This window comes from Augochlora pura, chromosome 3 (genome assembly GCF_028453695.1).
Source record: "Augochlora pura isolate Apur16 chromosome 3, APUR_v2.2.1, whole genome shotgun sequence".
Taxonomy (NCBI): domain Eukaryota; kingdom Metazoa; phylum Arthropoda; class Insecta; order Hymenoptera; family Halictidae; genus Augochlora; species Augochlora pura.
This window is the reverse complement of record NC_135774.1, coordinates 17118313-17138434: the sequence shown is the minus strand read 5'-3', so window position 1 is coordinate 17138434 and position 20122 is coordinate 17118313. Positions and strand designations below refer to the sequence as shown.

The following is a 20122-nucleotide window of genomic DNA, read 5'->3' as shown; positions in this document are numbered from 1 at the left end:
TAGGGAGTATCCATAAATTTGATTTTAATTTTATCCCTAAAATGTAGAATTTTTCTTTGTTAACATGTCCAATGTATACTCGATAATAACTTTGTAAAAATAAAAATTGACCAAACACAACACTAGATTAAAAATGTACACAATTATGATTGAATGTTTTTATTCATTTTACGAAGTATTAACTACATTTATTACATAAGTAAATGATTCCATGTTTGTTTATGAATGCGGGTTAACTTCAATTTTTATCGTTATAAAAAAGAAAGTAAACTTTATTTACAAGAATCAAAAGACTCTCCTTTGTGCTTTTTGGCCGCTTGCGGGTCGTCTTGATTCTCTGATTTTAACATTAACCTGGGAATTCGTTTCGATTTTAAATATGACATCATTTCACTTGACGATCTAAAAACAAAAATATATATTTAGAGAATTTATGTGCATGATAAAATCTTGTTATTCAACTTGTATTATTCGATTCGTGAAATCGAATACTTACCTCGGTTGAGGTGTTTTACATTCTGTAAACATTTCTGTTGAAACACTTTCATTCGAACTGGAACTTGTACATGGAGAATAAGGAATGATCTGATAAGTAGTCCTACTAATTACTTCATTAGTTGGTTCGATATTTTCTGTTTGATTTGGCATATTGTTACTAACACGACTCTCGCCATCTAACGTAGACTTTTTTTTATCTTCTACATCGGACTTTATCGACTTTATATCAACGTGATTTTCAGCCTTAGTTTTTAATTTACCATCTTGTGTTGGAAAGTTTACAATAGGTATGGTAATATTTTTATCTCCTTTGGTTGCATTCGTTAATGTAATTAATAGTTTAGAAAGTTCTTCCCTTTTCCGCGTCACAGTTATTTCTTCAAACCAATTTTTCAACGTCTTAATTGGTAATGTATAATCTTTAATGGGATTCTGAAAATGTATCGTTATTGCGCAATCAGCATTTAATCTTATTCGTTGGCAATAATAGTAATATAAAATAATTTCGACATAATCTTACTTTAAAGAAGCTCTCCACATATTGTAATACATATAAGCCGCAATCAGTAAAATTTGATTGCTGAGGAACTTTCAACGATGCTCCTTTAATAGTATCCTTTGAAAATACTTTCTCACTTCCCATTTTTGCAACATATTCGCAACTCAAATAATCCCTTAACGTAGCTACCACTCTTGCTCTACTTGCGCCAGCAAGTGAGTCAAATATTAAGATGCACGGTCTATAATCAATAAAAGTAAATAAAATAAATAATAAAAATTGCACTCAATACTATGTTAAATCTCTCATTAATAGACACAAACTACTCACACTTTAATAGTATCTGTTTCCTGTGGCACATTTTGTTCTATTTTTGACGAATGACTTTTAAAATCTGTATTTTCAGATTCATCCTAATTTAAAAATTAGAAATGATACATTTTGCAAATTGTACGAATATTATCCATCGTATTAAATTTTACAATTATTTAAAAAATAGACTTACATCTTCTTCGCTTTCCATTTCCATTTCGTCATCATCACCTTCTGCTTCATCCCTCTCAGAGCCATCGTCAGGTTGATCTATAGTTATAGTAGTTGTCACAGGTGCCAGTGTAGTGCTACCAATCGTAACAGCTTGTAGTTTGACTTCTTTTAACTTTTTACTTTTCTGTACAGTCTTACGAATATTGTTTTCCGAGGAATGGGTACGATTTGTAGAGACTTCGCCCACCAATCCAGGAAAACAAATAATAGCCAAGAACCAGTGGGCACTGCAATATATTGTTTATGTAACAAACGATTAAAAAAATAAATGAATAACAAATCCTTAACATTGTAAACACTTACTGCTCATTTATAGGAATTATAACAAAGTCTTTTTCAAATATGTTTACATTCTTTGACCATTTTTGCACTCTTACATGTCTTTTTGCAGCAGGTGAAAGAGGAACATTACTTTCAACAGCTTGGGTATGTGGGCTTGTCAGCCGTTTATAAAAGTATGAACTAAATACATGTGTTCTTTGATGATCACTCTGTGAAAGAACTTCTAATGTCAAATATTTCAAGTAGAAGTCTATAATAACGTCATTTAAAAACTGGTCTTCGCCGAGACATAAATAATCTTCAGTATTAATGGCTATGCCACCCTTTGCAGGTGGTGGAGGATATACAGTTATTCTGTAAATAACAATTTATTATGTTGAATGAATAATAAAATATTGTATAAAACTAAATATATTTCTTACGTTTGTATTCCGCCGTTAATATTAGAATTATTTAATGAAGATGGTTGACTGTCTCTTCTTGATAAACTTTGAATTTGTGAACTCTGAAATGATCAAAATTACTCATGAGGATATTCATTTTATTATTATACAGTATATTTAACAACTTGCATTAGGGCAATATCTAACAAAGAAGTTAATATTTTTTAAAAATTAAAAATGAGTAAAGTTCATTTACATTGCTAAGATGCAATTGCCTAACATTGTCTGCAATCTCTTTTATTTTATACTATATCTTCATAAAATTTCTACATACTTCTAAGGAGATTTTCAGTATATTCCGCCGGTATCGGTATGCACAAAATTCTTATTCAGTAACATAGAAGTTTGAGGGTGTACATTCATTTTTCATTAAGCCTTCATGTACAAAATGTTATGAATTGCAAGTGTACACTCTGAAACAACTGTATCATCAAATAAGAATGCCATAGAGATTGTAGCTAATAGCATACAGTGAAAACGTTCCAAGGTTATATTAAAAAATATTGTAGTATATACGTAATATTAGGTAATTGCATCATAATATTGTAAGTGAACTTTAATGCTGTTTTCCAATGTTTTGTATTTATTTTCTGAATATCATCTCAAAGTTTTTATAAAACATACTGTATATATACATGTTTATATGTTTTACAAGTTGTAAAAGAAATTCATGGAAATTATTTTCTACGTTTCTTTTTACACACATCTTTTGGTGATGCTCGAACGAGGATGTCATTTGCTTCTTTCGAACTTAATTCTTCTAATAATCCTTTCCGTGAAAATAAGCTTTTAAGCACAACTTTTGATTCCTCAGATAATTTCTCAGGCAGTAAAGTTATCCGCTTATGTGTATGGTCTACATTAAAAAACATTATATTTATGTACATTTGTGTTTACTCATGGTGTATAATATATATTCCAATCCTAAGCTAATACCTTTTCCTGCAGGATCATAGTATGGTCCTTTGGGATCCTGCATTCCTAGTAATTCACGAATCATAGCACCAGTGTTGGTAGATGTATAAAAGAAGAGCACTGGCATTGATTTGCCAAAATGAATGAGTACTTTTACAAGATCTTGTAATTTAACTTCTAATGACACAAAGACTTTATCTAAAAAAAATACATTGGATCAAATAATTGATTAAATGAATTATCACAAACCAGGTATTATTACGATAATTAGTAATAGATTTCAATTTACCATCTTCCAATAACGGAACACCAAATCTGACTCCATGTTGGGAGATTAAAACTCTCTCCCGAGGAACATATTTATAAGATCCTATCCTTACAGTTCGACACACCACAGAGGTATGAGGAGATGAAACAGAATTATCTGAAAAATGTTAAACTATATATGCTATTCATTTACTAATTTATTTTAGGTGATGATAATATTTATATGGCAAAAATATTAATTATCATCAAATTAGATTTGCCAACATAAATAAATTTGTCACTAAAGTATGAGTGTAACTAGTTTAATTTTATTAGACTGTACACTGTATATCTGCTTTTGATAATGTAATTTCTATTTCTTAAATTAATAATATAAAAAAAATGTTTGTCTTTAATAACCCTTCAGCACAGATACATTATGTTTGTGTACATTACACAACATAATTAAAAATTACCTTTTGTTACATCTTCACTATCCATAGCATAATCTGTACTTGTGCTAGAAATAGAATTGTTTGTAATTACTGGTTCCTTTTCAAGAATGGTGTCCATTTCTTCATTAAAATTATTACTTGTAATATGTGAAAATGTACTGTTATTAGAGCCCTCCAATGATTTATTTTTGCCTTCCTCTTCTTCATCCGATGAAATTGTTAAACATTCTATACAACAAATATCATGTGTGAGACATGAAAGATTACAAATAGTAGCATTATTTCCATCATAAAATAATATTATTTATTTATTAATGCCATTAATAAATTATTAACCATTAATGCCGCTAAGTTTTTTTTTCTTTTTTAAATGGAACCGTAACATATTTGTAACTCTCAGACCACTGAATCATTTGATATGTTATGCCTACTTAGATATTCTGTCACGTTCGGGCGGCTGTTTTGAGGTTAATATAGACACCATGTTGCACGCATGTACTTACATACACACTTACATATCTTAACCTCTTCACAATTGCAACTTATGACGCAATATCGTTCATTCAACTTTTTGAATTAGATACCTCGTGATGCAATATTATGTATCAGTTCTCCAATTTTTGTAATAACTATCTATCATTCAGAATTTAGTTCAGACTTTGGACGAAGTACAATATTATTCCCACATTAAATTTATGACTATAGTATTTACTTGGCTTGCCATAGGTTTATTAATGATGGCTCCACAGTGCAAAGAAATGATTTATTTTTCCAACCATGTTTTGAATTATTTTATATCTTTAATTTAGTTTCCTTAACCTTTTCAGTGTACAAGATTTCTTGTCTCGAGGTTAAGTACAAAGAATCTACCTTTTATAAATTAGATTCACTTTTCTGTATTTTATAATTAATTATTGGAAAGATGGGGTTGTTCCTACTTAGAAGCGGGTGCAGTATTCGCACAGTATGGAAACAATAGTAATAGTAACAAAGATAAGTCCTTATATGTATATGTCATGATCAAAGTCCATTCACGGCGGCAATAGTTTACATACACGGATTATGAAATTCCTTCTATATCTCAATGCCTATGTCAAATCTGTTTATTTGCAAAACTGTATCGTATTAAACTTTGAGTTGATGCATCACACTATCAAACTAATCTGACAAGGGGAGACCATAGGTTTTGAAATCGCTTTTAAGATAAGATTGGGTATAATTTGTAATATACATACAATTTTAAAAAAAGCCTCATAATGTTTGTCGAAATGAGCTTATGTTCTTGAGATAGTTTACTTCAAAATTTTACTATAAGTATAGACAATATTGACTCTGCAACTTCACTAGACATGTGTATCAATACTTCTGGCGATGTTTACATTTCGAGGCACGTAGAGACGGAATATTTACATTTCGATATATACTGAAGGAATTTTTCCACTTCTATCAGCCAGCATACATGTATGTTGTGCGGTAAATGTTGAAAACCTGCATAGTGTCAAAATGTTTGATTCGAACAATAATATTAATATAACATCTAATACTCCTGTACACAATAACATGAACTAGAAAACTTACAATTGCATTTATAGTGTCTGGATCATCAGACGTGTAGATACCTACGACTAGCAAAGTATCTAGTCAATATTGTCTATACTTATAATAAAATATGAAAGTAAAATAGACGATATATGAGGTTTTTATTATACTATACAAGATATCTCATCTAACTTAGTCATGTTGAATATGTGCTTATTTTTATTTTTGATAAAACTTGGATTAAATGACAAGAATTTTTTTTAAATAATAATAGAAATAGTCTACTAGACAATGACTATAATTCTTTTGAAGTTGTATGTATGCTGAAAATTTCATAAAAATCGGTCGACTTTGATAGAAGCTGTAAATAATTAAAGATCGCAAAAATTGCAGTTTTGTCCCTATTTTTGACACTTCCTACCAATAACTGTCATAAATTTTTAAAATCTTTCAACGCTAATAACTTATCTTTGTGTTAACCAACTTCGATGAAATTTTCAGCTCTCATATGACCTATCGAGTTCTACAAAACGCATTTTTAAAATTTTCTTTATAGGCTGAGGTAAAAATGTTAAAAACAAGTTTATTTCTGTTTGGCCATTCTAAATAATAGTAAAATTAAAAAAAGAAACATTATAGTCATTATTTAGTAGACTAGTCTCGTTATCATTTAAAAAGATTTCAAGTCGTATAATCCAAGGTTAAAAAGAAACCCCGCGTTTTAAGAAATGCCCTCATACTTTTAGAGGAATGTGTACATATTTTCTCCCGTTCTACCATACATACAGTTTTTCTTTATACTGTTTTAGTAATTACTGCTATCCAGGTGTAGACTTGCACTAGTGTATCGTGCCGTTCAAGAGATTAACGTCTAATCTATGTTTCCTATTAATCAGAATAATAAAAATTATGAAAATGGAATAGAACATAACAATGTCCTTTTTTAAAACTAATATAACCCATAATTATATTTGAATATCAACTCAAAGCTAGTTTCTTTTATTCTTTGTAAATTTATCTTTTATGTTTAAAAATAGACTTATTTATTAATATTACTATAAAACTAAGATATTATTTAAGAATTGTTGTTAAAATACTGAAACTGTTAGAAGATTTGTTTGCATTGATGATTGAAGATTTGAAAAGTTTATTCAATTTAGATATTGACAACAATTTCTAAATAAGAAAAACTTACTGACATTGAAAATTCTGATAGCAACTTCAAGAAAAATATTTATACATAATTCCTTTAAATTTAACAGCTTCTATCACTATATAAGAATATTTCTTATTTGAATTATATCAATTATATTTAAGATTGAATGAAATAAATTGTCATTGTCATACCTGGCTCTTTATGCATAGGCCTTGGTCTCGAACCACCTCTCCCTCTCCCTCTTCCACGTTTATAAACAGATCCATCACGTTCCAATTTCTCCAATTTTGCTGATGAATTTCTTTCATTGTTTTTTTTATAAAATGTCTGAAAAAATAATACAGTAAAATACACTTACAAGTATACATGTATGGAAATTGATGCACATGACAAATAGAAAGAAAATTCAAATAAAATATTGCTAATGTTTATAAAAATCTACTTCTAACTTAACCTGATGTATTGTTACATCAATATAATAACAGATTTCTACAGATGTTCCTGAACGTTAAAATTGTATATCTTTCTGAACATTACTATGTGTGTACCACTATATATTTTGTATAGCACCAGTTACCGGGATCGACAAGTATGAATATGCTACAGCAGTGTTCTATCATTTTACAGTTCTTACATCGACAGATAGCATGGTCTCCTTCTTTTCATGTATACCCATTGTCATGGGTATAGACTTCACATCCTTGGGTAATTTTCTTTTACATCGTAAACACTGATTGAAGTCGACTGAACTGAAGCCACAGTGTGAACAGACAGCAAGCATTCCCTCAATGTACATAGGCTCCTAGTTCCATACAAAACTTATTGTAGATACTGTTTATAAATGTGTTATGATACTACAATTTTCACTTTAAAATAATTTTATGTTGAAAACTATGGGAACTATAAAATAAATGTGAATTATTTATAAATACTCTAGAATTCTAATGTATAAAGTACATTAGACCAAGGTTGCCAGAAAAAAGTCTCGGTTTTCGTAATTGGAAGGGGTGGGAGAAGATGGAAAATCGCACGTTCCCCCATTCCTCCCAGATGAGGAAAAAAGAACTTTTCTGTTAAACTACGTTTTAGAGGCTGATTCAACATGTCAAAATAAAATGATAATCAAATAATTGTTCTATTGAAAAATTCTATTAGTACGAAGATGGAGTTTCTAGCACAATTTTATCACTTCTTATTTTTGTTAGAATTTTGTTCGTAAAATCATCCCCTAAAAAAACGATTGCATCTAGATAAATAACATGAGTATTAATGTCAATATGACTTTAATATCATCTTGATTATCTTAACACTTAATACTTATTAATCAAATTAGATAACGTTCGACATCTATGAGCAATATGGAAAATAAAATCAAATTTTGATCATGTCAATTCTATGAATTAATATCGTTAATATTAATGTGTGAAATAATAATAACAAAAGAAATATGAGCATTTTTAATGGTATCCTCTGTTATTATGACAGTTGTTTTTTTTTGCTTATGACAGTATCTTCTAATACTATGTTTTACTTTTAATAATGAATTTTTAGTTTCTACAGATATGATTGAGAGGCATGTTTATACTATTTACAAATCATTGTTATTCATTCATAAAAACATAAAGCAGAATATTTGTTTATTTATTATGGTACATTTTAATACAAAGATTTTCAGTATCAGAATTGAAGTAACTCATATATTTTAGAATGGAAAAATAATTTTTTTTAAATATTTAAATATTAAAGTACTTAAATATTAAAGTACTTTTATACAAATTTACGTAAACAACTTTCAGAGTTTATGTATTGCAAATTTAAACTTGTAACTATGCCTACATGCTTTCACAAATCATATATAAAATATAAAGTACAAAATTATACAACATTCTAAATGAAATAATATAATCTGAAAAGAAATAATAAAGGTATTTTATCAACTTACCTCATTTTGCTGGATAGGGTTGCTATTTTCATCCGGCGAACTAAGACATTTAATAATTCATCTTATTACTTACAAATACAAACAGACAAATTTTATATACTTGTAATTAAATATAGAACTTACATATGAGAATTATCTAAACTAGTAGCTGTGTTTTCCTGTGAACTATCATTTTCAGCTGTGTCATGTAGTGCTGTGGCTGCAGAGGATCTAGTATCCACAATGTAGTTTATACCCAACGTGGGATCAGAAACTAAAGAAACAGTTGTTGATCCACAAAACGTAATGTTTGCCTACAAATATACATATATTCATACATGTATAAAATTAAACATTTTTTACAAATTTTAAGTATACTATACTAATTAATATAAAGATTAATACCTGCTCCAATAAGTCTTGAACCGTACAATCCTCATTTGGTATGTCAAACGTAATTAATCTCTGTTCACCATTTGCAAATGTAACTAACATTTTTGCAGTATTGCCCTGTATTTGGTGCTGAACTATAGTATTCGTTGGATTATCGATAACTTGTTGAAGATAAGCGATACTTTCAGAAGAACTGTTCTCTGAATCAGTTTGTGACGAAAAATTTTGCTGATTTGGTTGTTCTACAATTGAGGAATCTGATGATTCTACATCCATACTTTGTACGTTTTGAGATGGAGATGTGATAGATGATTGTTCATATTGCGTTTTTTGTGTTAAAGTTGATTGTTTTTGAAATTGTGATTGTTGTCTTTGATGTGCTGCATTCATGGCTGTATGTTGCCGTTGTGTATTTAATGAACCTTGTGCTAATTGTGATGTAGTGTTTGGTAGTCGTTGCATATTATTTCCTTGTAACCTTTGATCATTTTGCATTTGTTTTAATCTCGTTTGCTCCATCTTAGATTGTAGAGGTCTCAGAGAATTTTTTTGCATTAATGTGGGGGTTTGAGGTCTTGTATGCACTGTACTCAAAGAATTATGTACTTGTGTTGAAAGTGGGGTCACATTTTGCCCAACAGCACTGATTGGTTTATTACAAAATGATGGTATAGATGCTCTGATATTTGACACATTAGCGTTTTGTAGTTGAGGTCCAATATTACTTGTTACATTCACTCTCTCAAGAGTAGATGAGGATCCAGTTTGTATACTGTTTGTTGAATGACGATTTCTGTTTTGATATAACCTAAGCGGTTTCCTTTTTATAATCCCAGTATTCAATGATGATAATTCACAATGTCCATGTAGAAGATTCTAGAAATATACATAATTCTTATTGAATATACAGTTACATAGTAATATACATATGTATGTATGTGTATATATCTACATATTTACTTGGGAGGAAGTATTATTTTGATTCTCATTTAAATTGGCAGTCTGAGTTTTGTCTGATATTAATGGATTCTGTTTGGAAACTGCATTTAGTGTAACATTATTTTCCTGCATTTTTATCCATTGTATTTGTTGTCCATCGTTATTACAACCTACCAAAGCCTTAGAACCTGTACAGAATAATAATTAATTTATTAAATTATTTTCTAATCACATTACATTGTTTTTTGCTATAACATGAAACACTAATTTTTGTTGACTCTTAATTGCCAAGGTAGGATGTTTAGAAAACTACAAAAAATTGTTTAAATTGATAGTCATGAACCTATTTTTATTATTAGTATATATACAGAAAAAATAGGGTATTGTAGAATGTATATAAACAATTATAGGTTAAATAAATTTAAACAATAAAAAATGAATTTTAATTCCAAGAATCTTACCTTTATTATCAATAATATTTACAATACTTCCACTAACAGTGCTAGCATTCACTGCTGTAGCTTTTAGTACACCTTGAGAAGAATTCAAATCGTTTGTATTGGTTTTGATTATAAAAACGTTTTGCCTGAAAGAAACACATTAAATTAAATACGATATGAAATACTAGAATGTTTGGACAATAATACAGAAAATATAACTAACATATGTTTTAATAGCATAATTTCTAAAATGTGAAGTTAATATTAGATTATACATTATTCACAAATTAACTGTATAACAAAATTTTCCATCTATAAATGTTATTTATTACATTGAAAACTATAACGCATATTAGTTACTGCTTTTGTGGAGTGTTTTGTAACAGTAATATAAATATAAAGTAATAGTTGTACAAATATACCTTAGAAAAATTAACATAAAAATCAATTGCCAAGTATTGCTATTATAAATGAAAATACTGAGGAAAAGAGGGTGCATCGGTACATAGCTAATTTAATTTAATAAAATGAATCTTTTATTATATATTCAGCATAAACTGTGAAATTTAAATTTTTCTATAGATATATTTAATTTATAACAACCGTCATAGTTTAGATGATTTTATATACATTATTTTTAAATATATAGAAGGGCACATAGAATTGGTAAAAATTTAGTAATTCTTTATTTGATTAGAACAAAACTATAAAGGATATATCAATAAATCATAATAATAAATAAAACTACAGTAAACAGGAATAGTTTAATAGATAGCTGGATTGTTAGTGTAGATAATATTTTGTTCTCATAAATACGTTATTTTTTACAGTACTACAAATTGTTAGATTGTATATGGATCAATTCATTTGTTATTGTACTAATATTGTATTGTATTCATCTTCTGAAACAAATATTATAGTTTATATATGCCCACATTTTATGTTTACAGTGCATATCGCAGTATTCTACTAAAATGCTATGCTTAATAATTAATTGAAAAAATAAAAGTATTGATGGAAAGCTTCTTTGAGGCACACATGTACACTATACTTCAATAACAGACAAAAAAATGTTTTATAACATAAAAGCAGATAATGTAGCTATTGCCCCTAAGACCTGTACTAATAAAAATGTATGATATATACATATATATAATATATATAATGTATATACACATATACATATATATATATATTTCACAAACTTAATTAGAAGACTACCTTAAGAAGCGTTTATTATAAAGGTGCAATATTTTCATATACAGTGTTATAATATTTGGAATTACATGTTGTGATGACCACATAATTTAAATACCTATAAAATTGTATTTCATTCAAAACATATTTCTATATACATGAAATTTTATATGCCTGTTTATATGTTGCTATTGTAATTGCAATTAAGTACTTATTGTTTAAGTGTTATGTAAATGTTGTTATATTATATATTGAAAATATTTCCTACGAACAAAAAATATATACAAAAGGTATAGAATTTTGACATGCTTCATAATTTATAATTAATTTTAATAACCAGTGCCACGTACCAATATCCCCTTCTTCTTCCTCAAATATTTAATATCTTTATGTTCCTAAATGTATGTCAATACATGTATGTACAAAATTGAAAGTAAATAGATATCACGCTACTACTTGAATATTTGGAAGGTCAAAATACATGCGTATGAAAATTACCCTTGTTCCAATTGCGTTGCAGAGACTTGATTCCCTAAGTTAATTTGCTGCGAAAATATTGCTTGACCGCTGTTTTGCGATGCAGTGGTGTAAGTCAAAAATTGCTGAGAACCATTACCACTGTTATTTACGTCTTCAACAACTAATTGAACACTTTGCCCATCTAGAGAACAAATTCTCTCTACTTCTTCAAGCGTTAATGTACCACTGGCATTGGTCACAAAATTATAATACTGTGCCATAGTATTCAAGACTTAACTGCTTGCAAATATGATTTTTAATCAGTCAATGTAGTTTACTATTAAATTGATTAATATCACTACTATACAGGATTACACCAGTCCATCAATATCATATCTGTAGAGCAACAAATTAGTATATGTTCAATAAAACCTATTAAAAATAATTTGAAAATTATTCATCATTTCTATTTCCATAGTATATTATTTGACAACTTAGGTAATATAATTCAGTAGAAAAAGGAAATAGAATATACAAACAAATCTTATTAAAAAACTAGAATGCTAATTTTTGTTATTAAATAATTTTAATTACTAGTTAATTTACTATAACCAAAACATTGTAAAAATTTCTTGCAATACAGTATGTTAATACTAAAACTTTAAACATACAATAGAATCAATACAAATTATATATAATAAAAGAACAATGCATCATACAAATGTATTACAAATCTATAGTAATTAAATATTTAATTTACATATTTGGAAAAGGCAATTTATTCATATATTTGCTGATAGTTATTTAGATTAAAATGATTTATATTTTTCTGATTATGGCATAAGATTTCTATATTATTTCATGTATATTATCACAAGTACTTGAAAGAAATATGTATATCTTAAAGAATAGAACAAATTTTTATCCAAACAAAAAATATGGTCTGAACAAACATATAAAGCATATTAAAAACATTTATTTATTATAATTGGACATAAAGTAAAAAATCTAACTTCTTAAGTAGTCTCCTACAAATAATTGTTTAGAACAAATACCTAACATGTTTTACAATCGTTATATTCAAATAAAAATGTTTAATATATTGAATAATTGTATGCACAATTAAAATGCACAACAATGGTACAGCATGTGCTTCAAAGACATAAATTCAAAACAGACCTGTTAATAATGAAATATAGTATTAGTTATTATTCATATTAACAATATTAAAAAACTATAATATTTTAAGAGTACAACATATTACAACACTAATTCAAATTTTCAAAACTGTTACCAAATAGCAAAATTTAAATGTGGGCAGTCTGGTATGAAATAAATAATATTATTCATAAGGATTATCATGTTGAATTAAATACTTTGAAAATATAAAATATTATACGCATAAATATTATACTTTGTATGAGATGTGTACCACTATTGAATATATAATACGCATTCTCACATAAATATAAATAAGACGTTAATGATTGTACCTATGGTCCATTAATGTTTTTATAAATCATAAGAATATTTAAATGATAAGAGGATTTATATAATATTGTGATAAATGTATCTACTTATGTCAAAATCAAATAACATTTCAAAACTTTTTCTTAATTTCACAGCATTTTTAATTTATGAATTCAGATATTTTGATATAAAATATACAGATATCATCTTTTAAAATATAAAATATTCAATAACATAAATAATTATATGAAAAACCCACACAATTAAGTATCAAACTAAATTATATGTATTATATATTGCATATTACTTGTGTATCTATATTTACATAATTTTAATATAAACATTTTTTAAACTGAATAGTAAAAAGTATAACATGTTAACATTACAAAATTCATGAAGTGAATGAAATAAGCAAAACAAATTCATTATCTAAAATATACTGACATTGTTATTTATTTCAAATCAAATGTTTTATAACTATCAATGTTTAAATAATGATTAGTATAGGTCATTATTTTGTATAGTAATACTATACATATATCGATATATGTGTATTTAATACACAATCTACAAAATTTTCATATTAAAGAAATACAGTAATGCACAGAAGTAGTATACACCATTCAAAACACAATAATTTTAAAATTTGACCATATGATATTAACTTTTTTTTAAATTTCAGATTGGGTACAAGTTCAAAGAAAAAAGTTGAAAAATGTCTATTCTTGTTTTTTTTGTTATTCCAACCAATTATAATATTCGCAAATACTATTTTACTTACTTTCTAGTAAACTAATCAATCTGAAATCTAAAAAAAAATCAAATGATTTCATTCAATTCAAAAGAAGTTACTGCGTTTTAAATTATGTATACTTACTTTTGCACATCATTGTATGTTACAGCTGATAGCATATAAGGAAAAACTTTTAAAGATTTATTAAGATTTTCATCATAGCATGTGTTGTGCATTCTATTACAGAATAAACCATGATGAAACAAGAAATGCAAAATTTTGTTTATTATTTCTTCCAGTATTACTGTTGATGAAACACTTGAAAGAGCAGACTAATACTTGAAACAGTAATATAAAAGCAAGTACATAATATTTAAATTTCATAAAATCATAACCTAAAAATAGAAGAAAGAAATCGATCTGTAATCTTCACATGTCACAAAATGAAGTTTGAAACTAAAATTAAGAATAAAGAAATGCAAAACTTTCAAATTTTCACAAACTATAAATTATATTTACGATACAATCTTGAAATGTGCAACGTAAATGATGGTAAAACCGTTTGAGAATTTTACCATAACCTTATTTTAAAATCGCGAGGATATTGAGTAAGAATTATGTCAAAATAATATTCAAGAAATTCGCATTCAATTGAAGTGTAAAGCGGCTTTATTGTCATTTCCGAATGAAAAACACGTAGAATTACCGACTCGAATGGGAACCGACGTCTAGAGCACACATTAGAAATTTTTTAATAACTGACAACCATGTTACTTACAGTCGTTTGTGCAAGTTGAAGTAAATATGTAATTCCAAATTCGACAATAACAAATACTTCTTAATTCGTACTAAAATTATTTCGTTATACTGCGCGCAAGTAAATAACAATTCCAATTCGCCATTTTACGTTACCGTTTACGTGAAAGAATAGCGAAGCAACCGATAGACCGCAAAAGATTACGCCACTGCGTCACTGAAGTAGTTTCCGGCTCCGGTTTTCTAAGACGTTAACGGCGCGAAATTTAATATGTGTCCAGCAAAGTGTACGAATAATTATTAAGAAAAATGTACAATATCTATATACTATATGTTGAACGTTTATCATTTCGAACATGTGAAATTTATGAAAAAGGGAATAATAGATATATCCTTATCAAATTTTATCTATGAAATAAAAATAATTTGAATCTTAAGAATAATAGTTGCGTTCTGATCAGTTTGAATACGTATATGTATTTAATATTAAGTTATTTACATGCAATGGTAATGTAACAAATATTGTTATTTACACAAGCAATCATATATTTTTAAAGAAAATATTAAACAAATAAAACTTCAATTATTCGGTCTTGCACTATCGGAATGACCTATTATGCAAATACTTTTTATATGTTGTCAACTTAATCTAAAGCAACCCATATGCAAAGCGATGTACGATTCAAATTAATGAAGATGAAATCTCACGCAGTAAATAACTGTTTCATTATTTGCGAATTCTTGTCACTTCGTTTGACCCATGTAATCGAAGTTCTAACATAGTACATTATAAAATTGATTACAAGGAACTTTAAAATTAATGTTAGATACAAAAAAAGGGATAATAGAGATTGTCATGAATATTTAATTTATTCAAAAGGCAAATACATATACACTGAAAATACATCAAAATATACTATACATTGAATTTTAAAACTTAAGTCTATTATTCAGTCATGTAATCAATGTCTTCTTTGTATTGTGGGGATGTTCTGTATTCATTACTCTTAGTAACATTGTCACGGAACAAAGAAATTAGTTTTTTACTACTTCGCTGTAAAGTATACGAACTGAACGGAAAAAAATTCTCCATTGTAGTTAATGTGGCCTTATGACTATTAAAAATTGGAAGTTGACTTCGTGTATTGTTCTCAATTATAGTATAACAATATGCCAATTGGTACATTCGCGTAATTTCTGCAAAACTATGCAGAATTTCAGGATGACAAGCTTTCAATGGATTTAACTTAGAAGTAATAATTTTGGCTAAGTCCAACTCTTGTAAATATAGCATATCTGTAAATAAATGACAAAATTATTGCAATTGAATTTAGATCTCCTATTTGGTGAAAATAAATTAAAGCATACTTACATTTTTTTGAATCAGGATAGTCATTATGTCTTTTACTAATTATGAGAAATAACGCTTGACATACTGAGTAGAATACTGTATGATCTTTGTTCTCATTACTTACATAACTTGAATGATCTTGCAGGTTAATATAATCATGTATCCATTTACATAGTTTAAATTGCACCTCTTTTACAATGCTAACAAAAAAAAGATAACTATAGAAAACATGCATCTTTTTATAAATTTCATACTAGATAGTGAATATTTACCTAGTTGTAATAAAATTAGCTGTAACTAGAAAACTTGCAATATATGCTACAGATGATTGCCGTATTATAGAAGGTATATTAGGATTTGTGACTTTACGCAATAACCAATGTATAAAAACCTCTGCAACAGCTGTTTTAAAACTACAAATATAGAATATAATATACTGCACATATTGACTTGCATGGGTAGGTAATATTACTGTCTCAAATATTTGCAATATATCAGCGTAAAGACTTCTTAAAGGTTCCATTTGTAAAACCCCTTCAATAAAACAAAAGTCATGCATGTATGTCAGAATCAGTTCCATACACACATCCAATTTATGAGCTATTGGATGTATTTTATCTGTTTCTGTTATATCATTGTCTTCAACATTATTCTCATTACCAATTGTACTGTCACATTCGCTACTATCATCCATTAAGTCTTCATCTTCATTGTCTGTCTCTAATCGTGGTATATTTACATCTAATACCATAAGCCTATAACAAAAGAAGATATACATTTTCCATTTAAGAAATGATAAAGATATTCTTTTGTATAAATACATTACCTATTAATAATTAGAGACAGGATGTCAGATCTTAATTGAGGTGCATATTCCAATATTTGAAGTAATGCATAAATATAAACTTCATGTGTATGAGTTCCATGTGCACTATATGGAAACCTTCCTCTAAGTGACTGTAGTAGTAGTTTACTTGACCTACAAAATAATGTTACATTGAATTTATATTAAAATCATCAGTTTATACAGATATCTATTAAACATTTAAATAGGATTTTACATGGGCACAACTTTTAAGATTTTACATAGAACATCATGTATGTGATTTAATCTTTGAACATCTTCTTTACATTCTCCATCTTTCCACATTGTGTCATCATTGTTCTCTGCACAAAATAAAAATATTATTAACACTAAAAACTTTTACGAACTTTTGCATAATTATATTTTCATTAAATATACCTGGCTTAAAATGTTCAACTAACTGATCTATTACATTTTTAGCAAAATGAATTTGCATACAAATTAAATCCTCCACAAATGTTTTATAAGCAGATGTAGCTTCTGAAGAACGATCTGTCCATTTTATTTGTAGAAGTGTTTCAACAAGTAATTTATGTACTGGACTGAGTAATGATATACATTGTCTGACATTTGTTAAAAATTCTATGAGATCTGAATCCTATAATTAAACACAACAAATATTAAATTAATATTGTTGAATTAAGCTATATTAAAACAACAGAACTGTTTCAATATACATTGGATCTTTAACATTACATACCTTTATATTCGAATCTCGCAAGATACATATTAATTCTTCATAATCCTTAGTTCCATTACCATTCTCGAAATTATAAATAATATTCTTTAAATTTTTTGGAAGCTTAAAGTAAACTCGATTAGTTTGTCCAATTAATTGAGACCTAACTCCTGGAGCCTTTAATATCGATGAGACACTACTAACTCTTGATGATACAACTGACATCTGTTTGATGGATATATGACATTAAATGTATGTACATTTTATGAAAAACAATTACTATGAGGTTTATTTTAACATGCATTGGCAACAACACATATATTAACATTAAAATGCAAATGAATTAGAAACATGTCGTTTCCTGAAATTGTTACGCACATGCACGCAACAACATTAGGTTATGACAGAAATTAATGAAAATACTTAATATTATTTACCTTTAGGAATATATTTACAATTCTTTATTGTATTCGTATTTCTTGGTTACTTGAAGTCATGTATCCCTTTACATTTTGAAAACTGTATTGCATAAATATTTCGGTTAACAATATCCCACATGTGTCCGACGGGTCCATGTGGTCGAAGCCGAAGCATAGACGTGTCATTATAATAGACGGGAACAGAGGGGGACTGAAATGTACAGTATTGCCTCGCCATATTGCACCATGTCAGGGGCAAAGGGTTCAGAAATTAGAGAAATGGTACAGAAACTGCCTTTCTCTGATTGGTTGACGCTTCACACTAAGCAGTGCTGCTCTTACAGTATTAGGCCAAGAGAGGAGGTGGCAAATAAGCAAAAGAGCACGGCATCAGGACAACACAATCAAAAGCAGTTACTCGGACGACTAATGTAGCTTGGCTTTGTTTATTATGTTTGCGATCTCACTTTCTTCGCGCATTCATACGCGGCGCGATGTTTGACCATATTTACCAGCGAATTTGCAAACGATACTTAACCACTTCGGTACGAGCGTCGACTATAGTCGACGGCCACAGATGAACACGCACAGCCGAGTGTCGACTATAGTCGACGGCCGTGATATGAACGCACACGGCCGAGCGTCGACTATAGTCGACTGCCAAGAACTTTTGCCTTATCTCTACAATTGCAGTGTTTACGTCCAGAAATACACATAAATAAGCTTTTCTCGTCAAAGATCTGTAAAAGAGCAAAACGGATTCACTGTCGATGCACGAAGTAGCATGCGAATGGTGAGTGCCGGCTGTGGGCACAATTTCGTGGCCGATGCGCGCCGTACCGAAGTGGTTAATTAAGATATGTTTCGAATATATGTGTTTGTATACAATATTTGACAAATTGAGCAGGATACAGCCCAGCTAATTATTTCATTGCCCTGAATGTTAGTTTAAAAGAATAAAAGAATATCATAACATGTAGCAAATTTTTGAACCGATCTTCGATAGTCAAAAAGTCTTGAAACTGTTTTGATGTGTTCACTTGAAGTAACTTTTTTCTTAGCGAAAATACAATCCGTGGCTTTGTTTACGAATTTCTTTCACTAAAGGACAATAATAATTAGAAGAAAAACACTGTTCATCCTCATTTTAAAATGTCTGAAGAATATTTGGCAAATTTTTCGAATCCAAAATAGTAAGCAGTTCAACCGTGACAGACGTTTTAATTATTAATTTATCTTTTTACAGTAAAGACATCAATAAGGAGCTCTGTCAAATTACATAAAAGATATTCTTGTTTAAATAATTCCGAATAGAATTCAATGAATGATTCGCAAAGCTAATTTAATAATAACTATTCGCATCAGAGAGCAGGCAGGACATGTTTGTTTAAAAATAGTAAATAGTAAATAGTAAATAGTAAATAGTAAATAGTAAATAGTAAATTGTAAATAGTAAATAGTAAATAGTAAATAGTAAATAGTAAATAGTAAATAGTGAATATACGATTCATGATATCGGTACACTAACCTCGTTCGTAAAAGCTCGTAAAAGATTTTAGTGTTAATAATATTTTTATTTTGTGCAGAGAATAATGATGACACAATATGGGAAGGTGGAGAGTGTGAAGGAAATGTTCACAGATTAAATTATATGTATACATGATGTTCTATGTAGAATCTTAATAATTGTGCCCATGTAAAATTCTATTTAAATGTTTAATACATATCTGTATGAAATTATGATTTTAATATCACTGCCTCGATAACTTTGTCTCCAGGCCATAATTTCTCGCGAATAAAAAGTTTGTGATATTTTCGACGCGTAGTATTCCAAAAATGTTCGCACTTCTGAACATTCGCACTCCACGAACACTCAAAAGTTTCGGAACTGCTTTTGAGACGATTTTATAGCTACACATAA

At 28.4% G+C, this 20122-nt stretch overlaps 2 protein-coding genes across 5 annotated transcripts; both read right to left on the bottom strand.

The window, feature by feature from the left end:
* Positions 1–151: 151 nt before the first annotated feature.
* LOC144479093 (uncharacterized) lies at positions 152–15088 on the bottom strand. Of its 3 annotated transcripts, XM_078197599.1 has the most exons (20): positions 14910–15088; positions 11968–12324; positions 10294–10418; positions 9854–10020; positions 8906–9769; positions 8645–8814; positions 8522–8561; positions 7214–7381; positions 6771–6906; positions 3906–4112; positions 3473–3607; positions 3205–3381; positions 2973–3124; positions 2248–2330; positions 1847–2179; positions 1503–1770; positions 1328–1410; positions 1019–1238; positions 497–930; positions 152–402 (listed from the first exon to the last, which is right to left on the bottom strand). In XM_078197599.1, exons 2-20 carry the CDS (start codon positions 12207–12209, stop codon positions 273–275), a joined length of 4134 nt encoding a protein of 1377 aa, XP_078053725.1. In that variant the 5' UTR covers positions 12210–12324; positions 14910–15088; the 3' UTR covers positions 152–272. The 3 variants fall into 3 exon arrangements, with proteins under 3 accessions (XP_078053725.1, XP_078053726.1, XP_078053727.1); XM_078197600.1 differs by lacking the exon at positions 7214–7381; XM_078197601.1 differs by lacking the exon at positions 11968–12324.
* A 656-nt stretch (positions 15089–15744) lies between these two features.
* Tif-ia (RNA polymerase I-specific transcription initiation factor RRN3 homolog Tif-IA) lies at positions 15745–18387 on the bottom strand. 2 transcript variants are annotated; one of them, XM_078176919.1, is made up of 9 exons: positions 18220–18387; positions 17804–18007; positions 17482–17701; positions 17300–17405; positions 17065–17217; positions 16899–16993; positions 16511–16772; positions 16260–16438; positions 15745–16183 (listed from the first exon to the last, which is right to left on the bottom strand). In XM_078176919.1, exons 2-9 carry the CDS (start codon positions 18005–18007, stop codon positions 15834–15836), a joined length of 1569 nt encoding a protein of 522 aa, XP_078033045.1. In that variant the 5' UTR covers positions 18220–18387; the 3' UTR covers positions 15745–15833. The 2 variants fall into 2 exon arrangements, with proteins under 2 accessions (XP_078033045.1, XP_078033044.1); XM_078176918.1 differs by having other exon boundaries at positions 16511–16993.
* Positions 18388–20122: the final 1735 nt, after the last annotated feature.